Source organism: Galleria mellonella, unplaced genomic scaffold (genome assembly GCF_026898425.1).
Source record: "Galleria mellonella isolate WM207_F2 unplaced genomic scaffold, CSIRO_AGI_GalMel_v1 utg93, whole genome shotgun sequence".
In the NCBI taxonomy this organism is placed as follows: domain Eukaryota; kingdom Metazoa; phylum Arthropoda; class Insecta; order Lepidoptera; family Pyralidae; genus Galleria; species Galleria mellonella.
The window spans coordinates 5,674,320-5,685,426 of NW_026442176.1; the positions used below are offsets into that span (position 1 = coordinate 5,674,320).

At 34.1% G+C, this 11,107-nt stretch overlaps 1 protein-coding gene across 2 annotated transcripts; it reads left to right on the plus strand.

Moving 5' to 3' along the window:
* Positions 1-334: 334 nt before the first annotated feature.
* On the plus strand, positions 335-10,738 carry LOC113509987 (sentrin-specific protease 1-like). 2 transcript variants are annotated; one of them, XM_052902658.1, is made up of 8 exons: positions 335-551; positions 759-856; positions 2,709-2,947; positions 4,663-5,741; positions 6,664-6,850; positions 7,755-7,979; positions 8,295-8,480; positions 8,846-10,738. In XM_052902658.1, exons 1-7 carry the CDS (start codon positions 466-468, stop codon positions 8,454-8,456), a joined length of 2,076 nt encoding a protein of 691 aa, XP_052758618.1. In that variant the 5' UTR covers positions 335-465; the 3' UTR covers positions 8,457-8,480; positions 8,846-10,738. The 2 variants fall into 2 exon arrangements, with proteins under 2 accessions (XP_052758618.1, XP_052758619.1); XM_052902659.1 differs by lacking the exon at positions 335-551 and adding an exon at positions 586-688.
* The last annotated feature ends 369 nt before the right edge of the window (positions 10,739-11,107 follow it).

Consider the following 11,107-nt stretch of genomic DNA (forward strand, 5'->3'; position numbering starts at 1 on the left):
AATACTAAACGCCATTTGCTATTAATCTGTAATTTTGCAATTATTTTGAGATTTTTACACTTTGCTGGTAATGCCTCTACAGAACAATTTAGGAACTAAAATTACTGATTTATTTGTTTTTTAAAATATTAATATTTGAAGGTTCATAAAGCGCATACTTCTTACGACATTAATCAATTCTTCAACTATCTCAAATAGTCATATTCCTTCCCTATAGGTATTTAGAAATTTCATAATTTTATAATTTCCCTTCAAATATCCCATGTCGTTTCATTTGTTAGTGACAGATTAGTTGCCACAATGGGCAACACTAGCCCCTTGCCAAATTAAAAAGAAAAATAAAATGTGTTTTGTCTATGACTACTGAGTCAAGTGAAATGCTCTTTTTAATGTTGAGTTGTATTAATTTTAAAATATTCTCTTTAATTACCATCAAATAAGGTAATGGAAACATAATTGTATAAAATGCAGTCCATTGTGGCTTATGTGCGAAGCCTTCTTGGTTGGTCTGACGAAAATCCTACTAATAGCACAAACTTGAAACGAGACAGGTATGACATGTTTACAGTTTACAACATTACAATTAGTTATGGCGGCAAAGTCGCTGAAAAATCTTGCTTGTTTCCCTCGAAATTTATGTAAAAATTATGTTCAGAATACCATTAAAAGTAGCATCTAGGTTCTGGAAGTAAGTGATGTTTGAATTACATATAAAATGCATCAAACGTAACTGCAACGTGTTTCCGATTATTTTTCAGGGCAGAAGATGACTTTTCGTCTGATGATGATACACCGGCACTCAAGAAACTCAGACAGATGAGGAAAACTAGCTTCCCTGATATAATGGCTGATAACGGTACTATAGATTGTGTCCTTAATACTTTAAAGAATTAAGTGTCTAACTCTCATAGTAGTGTTTATAACATGGATATCTGATGTTTTTTTTTATTTAATAGCATTTAATATCTATATCCACTAGGGTGTAAGGGAATCTAAATAATGTATTTAGAAATCTTGGATGCTTTGTTTTGTTTATAATATAATACATAATAAGAAGTATGGCATAAAGATAGATTGATTATAGAGTCAGTGCTAGGACACTGTATAGTTCTGATTTAGGTAAGTTTATTACTTGAAGCAAATTCAACTAAGAAAAATAGACAAGAGTCTCACATGTTTATGTTTGTTTGATTATTTTAAAATAAATAATTTATTGAACTATCTAATTATGAAAACATAGGTGCAAAAGGGTAGTCTGTATCTTGATGAAATTGTATGAGTATCACAAATCAGAACATCTAGAATGAGTGAAGTCTGTATTTAATATATTAATTTAAACATCTTTTAAATTTTCATATTATAGTTGTACTGCTGGATCAAACCCAGCTTTGTTATCTGTTAAAAAGAATCTGCAAAAAACTTGGCCACAACTTTTTCTAATAAATTTATGTATAAAATATTTTTCTATTTATATGTATATATAAATAAAATGTATGTATCATAGTTAATGTTAGCTTATGGTAAATTATTTTATTTACTAATAATATAGATGTGAGAATGAGTTTGTTTATTTGCTGCTATTTATTTGCAATCACTTGCCACAAAATTTGGCACATACATTATTTGACGACTATATGCTACATTTTTATCTTGAGCTCATTATTGTCATTATATTCAATAAAGAAGAATGATTTTCTTATTATTAATAAGCCATATCTGTGTATCTATGTATAATAGTCATGTAAGTCTCGGCATAAAAAAGCCACCCCTTTCTTTTCCATGGGTTTCATAAGAGGTGACTAAGGGTGCTTATGGTAGATGGGTGGACAGACATGACCCTCTTAAAACATCACCAAAAGCAAACTGCAATTGCCAACTCGCCTATTAAGCATGGAAACAACTAGCAAAACATCATTTATTAGGTTCAGCATTTTAGAAAACCATACCACAGGCTTTTAACATCATATTTGAATAAAGTATGACAATATTTTACATTTTCTTTATATGTAGATATCATTACACCTAAATATAAATAAAAAATAAGAACAAAACATAAAAATTGCTAAACCAACATGGCAAATTTTCTTTTTCTAATATTTATTGAAGTTTGAGGAAAGTTCTTATGAAGAGAAAAATCATAAAAGTGCCTTCTTTGATTTTGAATTTGATTCATGAAGCATCATTTCTATAAACTTATACTCTTAACCTAATATTTTAATTTGTTAATTTTGTAAAATTACTGTTTTATAGGCCATCATAAAATACCTTTACAATCATTTTGGCTTAAACCTATTAGAAGTATACTTTATATAGGTCCTAGGAATAAAGATTTTACTGTGATATCAAATTGAAGATATATGTTTAAAGAAATCATGTCCCACAGTCAAATTAAAATAATTTTAGAAATAAGTTTCCCCACCTAAGAATCTACCTATCTTGAGTTTTGATTCGGTGACTGACACAGTATAAATATAGGAAATGATTTCTCAAATGCAAAACCATTGTCTGTTGAGTCAGCTAAACAAGTATTTGTGGGATATCCATCACTTACAATAAACAATTACATTATAATCTCAACCATTACCAGTCCACTGTTAAACATAGGCCTCTTCTAAAAACGGTCATAAAAAATGGTCCTGAGCCACCTACAAAAATTACACAAATTACCTTACACTTTTTTAATAACAATACTTTTCATTCTGCTTCAGATTTTTGGGACCATGAAAAGTCAAAAGTACGCTATGTCCCTATACAAATAGAAAGGGGCCATCCTAGCACCTCGACACCCAATCGGGTGTTAGAGAAGCCAAGTAAGGTCCGTACTGTGCCAATAAAATTAGTCGGCGTGAAGGAGAACGGAGCACCAACCTCGTATAGAAAGGTGTCTGTTAACAGGCCCGTCATACATGCTGTTGTTGATGATGAAGATGACTGTGATGATCAAGAGGTAAGTGTTTCAACATTTTATAGTAAATCCAGTTGTATATAAACTCATAGATTTTCCATGACATTAGTCATTCCTTTTTTTTATAGAATAAGAGGAGCAATTCACCAGAGGGAGACTTTGTACAAAAGTCGATTGCTTGGGTACCTCTGTCCCATTCGTGTTTCAACCGTGAAGCATCTGTGTTTGCATGGCTGTGTTTCGGTTTGAAGGGTGGGATATGGCGTGAATTTACTGGGTACAGAGGAATGACACCTGAGTCCTCAGGAATGGCAATGCATGGGGGGTATCATGGGCGAAACAGTATACTCTGTTATGTCCATGGTACGGCTCATGTCTATAGGCGACGGTTACCACTTTCCATCAGGTGGACCGTCAGCTTGTTTGCCATTCTAAGTTGTATAAAAAAAAAAAGCAATTTTGATTTTGTAATTTTTTCTAACGCCTAAAGAACAATAGATTTTATGAAATTATGAAAGAAACCCGCCAATAGAACTTACATGAAAATGTAAACAAATATGTTCTAAATATATAATATTACCGAAATAAAACGTGCTGTGTAGCTTGAATTAGTTTATGTCATGTTAACGCATATTCTACTTACATCAATACTAGTCTTTAATCAAATATAATTGTTTATAAGCTGTTTTAAATCATTATTTTTTTTTAATGCAAGATTCGGAAAATTGTTATCTGTTGAGAAGAACCCCACAAGACACTCAACAGCTACTCTTAAGTCTCTATCAGTATATTTATTTAAATATACATTCTTTATTGCACTTGTAAATTACTTTGTTAATGCATTTATAAATACTGTGAGCAAGGATGGACTTTTTTTGGAAAGAGATCTCTTCCAGTCCACCCAATGCAGTTAAAAAGCATGTTGTTAGCGGATAGCTAAATTGCTACAGCTATTAATATTTAGAGTACATAAACAAATATACAGTTAAATAAAATATTTATTTAAATGTATAGTACATATAAAATTACATGGACATTATAAAGCTCGTGCATTATTTATCGATTGAGATATAGATTCATTAATTAAATGTTTTGATTAATTACTTATTTCATTTAAAGATGTTTCTGTAATAATTTCAACACAACTGTAACATCTTTTCATTAAATTAAAAGACTGTGTGTTCGCCATATTCAAGAGGCTGCCAATGTAAAAGATCAATGAAATAAAAAATGTTGCGAAGACATTATGGCTTAAGTCTGGAGCCATTTGACTTTCGACTTGCTGTCGTATTTATATAACTGCTACAACAGTAGCAGCTATATCACTATTACTACATAATATAAAACAAAGTCTCTTCTCATCTGTCTTTCCCTATATATGCTTAGATCTTTAAAACTACGCAACGGATTTTGATGCGGTTTTTTTAATAGATAGAGTAATTCAAGAGGAAGGTTTATATATATAGTACATGCATAATATATTAGAGAAACATTGATTATTTTAGAGATTTCTAATGTGATGTGATGTGATGTGCACCCGTCAGAAGCCGGGGCGGGTCACTAGTAAAATATAATATATGATATGGGAATTGACATTTGCTATTCGAAATAGTGCTCATGTTGATCATTTGTGTACTCACAAACTTTTTGACTGTGAAGATAGCTGCGAATGTTGAATCTCTTCTAGTTGCTATTAAAGTCACTAATTAAATAATTAACTGTAATAATATAAAAAAAAATATTTATAATTGTTGTAGGTGACATGGGTAGATAGTAAATCAGGGAAACCAAAAGTGTACATAGACTTGGATGAGGAGGAATCCGATCACAATCAACGCGACGACGATGTTATATTCGTGAAAAAAGTGACGTCTCCACCACCCGTAAAGCCCTACAAATACTTCATCGCGAACAGTGGACACGAACCAGACTCTGCGGCACACGAGCCAGTATATTACAAACTAAGTCGAAACCTAAATGACAGAAATGCAAACATATCGCCAAGAGCCCACAGCAAGTTTAAGGCGCCAGCGGGAATATCTAAACCATACAGAAAGGCACCAACACCGGTGCCAAAATGGATGCAAACATGCAAGTCATCGAATCTCCCAAACTTAAGAAACAGATATTTAAATATTAACGGCAATACGAGATCAACACTGTCGGAAGTATTCAATTTAGATGAAAAGAGAAACTACCAAGAGCTAATCAGGCGAGTAGCAGGTACGAAGAAGCCGATGACTTTTGGGAAACCCGTCGACATAATCAGTATAGCGGAAGATGCCGCGTCGTTCCGTTTGACGCAAAAATCGCAGAAGAAAGCGTTGGACGAGATAAAATTAGTGGAGAAAGGTCTGAGTGCGGAGAAAGAGAATGAGGTAACGAAAGAATATGATCCCATTACTGTAGCGTCAATAAACTCCTCGGACTCCGAGGTAGAAATTGTTCCTTCTGAATCGTCAACGTCTTCTCTTAGAATAGATCCTATCAATTCCCTTAGAGAGTCCTTCAAAGACCGAGCTGTGATATCGAGTGATTGGCTCTCTAAATTAGATAGTAAATACAAAAAGAAAAAACAGCAAACCCAGGAGAAATTGATAGACGCGCGACGCGAATCCGATATTATAGCAAAAGTAAATAATGAACAAAAAATAGCACATTTAGAGAACAAGTTAAAGTATGAATTAAGTATACCGGAAAGTCTTTTCGAGGAGCCTCAGCCTACTGTGGAGCTCCCGGCGCTCACGCCTGAACAAGAGAAATTAGTTAATAGAGCACTGGGGCCAGGCCCGCCCGGCCAAGTTCTTGTAGAGAAATTCAATTTAAGAATACATAGGTAAGTAATAAGCGTTGTTTATTATAATTAATTTTGCATTTCTTGCTGTCACGATCGCCAGACCAGTGGGGTTTACTCTTGAAATAAATTCCAATAGATCGATATTGGGGGGAAAGGGATTGTTAGTAATGGAGACTAAGAATCCCATTGCTAGCAATATAATAATAACCCAACCAGGTCGACCTCGCGGTTCCCCCTGGAAACTATTATGGTTAATTCCTGATGAATTCATCATCATGGGCTAACTGGCCTGTTTTCATTCTCATCTATCACCCTACACTGGTGCTCCGCCAGCGTATCCCGTTAGCGCAGGCGGGGTTACCATTCCATTTTCATCCATAAAAAAAATAAATAGATCCATATTAAAATTGAGACGTATTGCACTCTCAAATTGCAATACTAGCGACGTAATGGTTCCATACCGTTCTGATAGACGGATATTAGTGTAAATTGTCAATGCGAACCAATTTTAATTCTCACCTAATTCATAATTGTTGTTTCATGGGTGCAGTATAAATTTGTCATTGGCAATAGATTGGATCGATGTTGATATTGGATACAAGAGTAGACCTGCTGGTCTTGTCTTGAGTGAAAGACTATTTTTAGATTGTTATTTTAAATATTTAATTTTTTTTAAGTGTTTCAACCGTGAAGCAGTTGTATTTGCATGGCTGTATTTCGGTTTGAAGGGTGGGATATGGCGTGAATTTACAGGGTACAGAGGAATAACACCTGAGTCCTCAGGAATGGCAACGCATGGGGGGGTATCATGGGTGAAAGAGTATACTCTGTTATGTCCATGGTACTGCTCATGTCTAAAGTAGACGGTTACCACTTTCCATCAGGTGGACTGTCAGGTTGTTTGCCATTCTAAGTTGTATAAAAAAAGAATTGAGTTAGTATATATAATATTTATTTACAGGCGAGATCTCCAGACTCTGTCGGGTCTCAACTGGCTCAACGATGAAGTGATCAATTTCTACATGAATTTATTGATGCAGCGGAGTGAGGATCGCAAGGATCTACCAAAGGTGTACGCAACAAACACATTCTTTTATCCGAAACTTATGCAAAGTGGACAAGCAGGCCTACGGCGATGGACAAGGAAGGTAAGAAATCAGATATTTACAATATAATTCAAAAGCACTTCTTGACTACTGTTTTTTTCTTACCGCCTATAGAAATTTCGCTGTGACACTGTACTTGTCTAATTTTTTTTATTGTGCTTAGACCAGCAAACAAGCTAACTGACTACCTGATGGAAAGCGGTAACTGTCGCTTATAAACATGGACAACACCATGTACTCTTGGTTTACTTGCTCATTATTAATAAAACTTAAAAAACTCCTACATAACTTCTAAATAACTACTCAGTGATATTTTGAGCCAGTATCCGCAATTGGATGTATTTGCCTCCAACTTGCTGGAGTTTCGTCGAGTGACCACAGAGTATTTGTGTTCAGACGTTTTTTGTTTGAGTTAAATCTTTTTATATTATTTTTTATTTAATATTTTTGTGTAATATTCCTTTTTATATGTTATTGTACTCATGCTTTCCTAGGTGAGCGTATTGGAAGTCTGTAAGGCTCACCCAGTAGATGTAATAAATAAATAAATAACTGCAACTGTATATACTAATATAAATACCAATAGAGTTACTGGACATATTTACAAAAATATAAGAACAAATAAAAATAATATATACATTAATACAACTCTTTCTCTCACTTCAAATATACACACATTAACCTTTTAATTCTGCATATACAAGTATATAGTACTAATTCTTGTATGTTGGAAGAATCTGCCTTACAAGTCACAGATTACTCTAACTTGTAAGCCAGGGCAAAAATTTGCAACAGTGCAACCCTTGTTCTTTTTTGTAAATAAAGGTTTTACTTGCTTACTCTGTGATACCCCTCCGGCATATCCATTATAATGATGTTTATACTTCCATATCTTGTTATCTGATATAGTATACAAAAATTGCATATTATTGTTTTTACTTTTCAGGTGGACATATTTGCACATGATTTGATGGTCGTGCCAGTTCACTTAGGAGTCCATTGGTGCCTCAGCCTGGTCGACTTCCAAAACAAGAAGATCTCATACCTGGACAGCATGGGCAGCTCCAATCAGGCGTGCCTCGACGCGCTCATGCAGTATTTGCGCGACGAACACCAGGATAAGAAAGGACAACCGTTTGATGATAAGGGATGGAAAGCGGAGTGTCTAAAGGCAAGTTTTTTTTAATATTAACACCAATCTAGTGGATCACCCATTGTCGCCATATCAACTCCCATCTGCAACATCAGGGGCATCAAGACATTTTTAAATATTACACCTGTATTTTTCTGTCATAACCCACACTTCAAATCACAACACAGCCAGCAAATCTCCCATTGCTGTACTCAAGTTGAGTAATGAGTAAGTTGGATTATGTCTGTTATATCCATGGTACTGTTCATGTCTACAGGCGACGGTTACCACTTTCCTTCAGGTGAGCTGTTGGCTAATCTTCTAATATGTATTAATATAATATCACTCCTGCAGAATATACCGCAGCAGATGAACGGCAGCGACTGCGGCATGTTCGCGTGCACGTTCGCCGAGTTCGCGGCGCGCGGCGCCCCGTACACGTTCACGCAGGCGCACATGCCCTACCTGCGCCGCAAGGCCGCGCTCGAGATACTCGGCGCCCGCCTGCTGCTCTAGGCTGCCGTGTCCGCATCGCGCACGGTAAGCGCCGGACACAAATAATGCAATCACACTACATGGTCGACAGAGGGCGCTAGTGAAACTATGATCCATATACGAAAATAAATTTGTCACATTCATATTAGACCTCTAAGTTGGTTGAAAATTCCTCTTTTTTTCCAAAATCACTTCTAAAAGAAGGAAAATCTCATATTTTTTTTTCCTTTTGTTATGTTGCCAGTTTTGAACAAACTTCATAAAGTGTACTTCAGTATTGGTCCCGTATAATTTTTTGTCGATAGAGAAGGGAGAAGGTTTAGTAAGGGAGAAGTAATTAACTAATAAAAAATTTGATTACTATTACAAAACTAAGTTTTTAAAGATCTGCTCTTTGAAATTTGTTACAGGTATTAAATGGATGCAGGTAGCTCAGGATCTATCCTTGTAGCAGTCTCAGAGGGAAGCCATCTTCAATAGTGGATAGTGAATTACTTAAAATAATAAGAGTTGATGCTAAATTACTATGAACTCTCATTACCTGCTTCAGTGTAGGTTTTTTTTAATGTTAAGGAGGCAAATGAAAAAAATTAATCCTCTTTAAAATCTGTACATAGCGTGTATGCAATTTCAAACATTTTTAATATTGCAATACGCAGATATCGAGCTATTTAAAAAGTCATCAAAATGCCCTTGCTTATAAAATCGATCGCTAATCTAATGTCCTAGTAAATTTTAGTGTTGTATGGATTTGATGTTAATGTCAGATTTGACATTAAATGTCGATTTTGACATTGATCACCGGTGACGTGACGTTTTTATAAGTAGGGGGTAATTTTATACTTATTAATAATGGGGTTTATTCTGAAATGCTATTTCCCTAAACTTGAATCTAAAATTAAAATTTCAAATTGATGTCACAGCAAAATCTTTATGCTAAGGTCCAATGAACTAAATTTGTAATACATTTATGTCAAAATTATTATAAATGTTGTTTGTAATGGTCCATAAAATAAAAATTTCGTGAAACTATCAAATTAAAATATGTATTAGACCATAGATAGAGATACGTTTAGACTCTAAACTTTAGAGAAATGACGCCTCAGAGTCGACCCCAATATAAACGTATGTTAAATTGTGATGTTTCAAATTCAGTGTAACGAAATGCAAATTTAGAATACGAAACACTAAATGTAATTGTATATACTTAATGAAAATTAATTAAATTCTTCCAGTGTAAGAATGTAGTACTAGAGAGAATACATGGATATGACTGTTTTCAGGTTGAACGCGAGTTTGGAAAATTATTTATAAAAGGAATTCGTTTCAATTGTTTTTAAATTTATAGTGGATATATGATATTAGTTAGTGTTGTATAGCAAATTTGAGAGGGAATGATGCAGCATGTGGATAAATGAATTTAATACTAAACAATGTTCGTTTCTAACCATAAACAACTATTTTTTTTTTACCACTGCGATGGCAAACATGCATTTGTAAACATTTTAAACGTTGCATTTCGTTAAACTGATTCAAGGTATTTGTCAATAGTGCGTTCAGTGACTTATGTCGCCAAACATTATTTGTCTATTATTTACTACTGTTATGTTACTTGCACGCTGGAAATTTTGTTCACTATCGACGGTATATTAAACACTTTTTTTTTTATATATACAGCGGAGATGATTCTGAAGCACCATTCTCCCTCTCGAGAATTAAAATTTCAACTTGATATTACAGCGAAACGATTATTCTAAGGACCAATATTAATTTTTAATACATTAGCGTCAGAACCGCTTTCCATTTAATTCTCTATGGTCCCGTAGTATAACAGTTTCGTTAAAGTATCAAATTAAAATTTTAAATTTAGAAAACAGTTTGGGGAATGTTACCGCAGAGTCGACCCCAATGTCTATGGTTGGCGGTTATCTCGCCCGTTATGTTTTTGAATGTGTATAATTGTATTGTACAAAGAGCGTAACCCTGTCATTCCCAGCAGAGCTATTATTTATGCACTCCTATCATTACTACAGTTTAAAAAAAATATTTAAAAAACAATCAATCGGCTTTGTATAGGTTATCAGTCGCCCTGTTTTTACTAAATAAATATATTTTGGACTTTCCATAGCCAATGTCGTGGAATTTCTTGAATCGCATTAGTCCTTAAGTACTGTGTATTATATAATGTCAGTAAGTTACACTAACTTATAAAAATAAATGATTCCTTTGTTTGAATTTGTAAAGGCGTCGTGGAGTTTTCTAAGTGAGATAACGGAGTCGATAATAAAAGATATAAGACAGAACAGACGTTTTATTTTATATTATATATATATATATGATAACAAGGTATAAAAATGTAAATAGAAACTGTATTATTACTATAAAAAATACCTGTGATTGTCTGAGCATTTTGTGTTCCATTGTTTGTTCATACCCTAATGGTAAACAAGCGTGACAGATATGTATGTATGTAAAAGTTGTGATATACTGTCATGCTTAAATGCAATCTAAATAGTGGGTTTTTTTTTTTATATACTTTTTACCCACTTTACACATATCACATTGCAATGAATATTATATAACCGGCCGAATTTAATAGACCTTTTTTATACTACTTAGAATGGCAAACAAGCTGTACGGTACAGCACGAAACAAATATTAGACATTTCAAT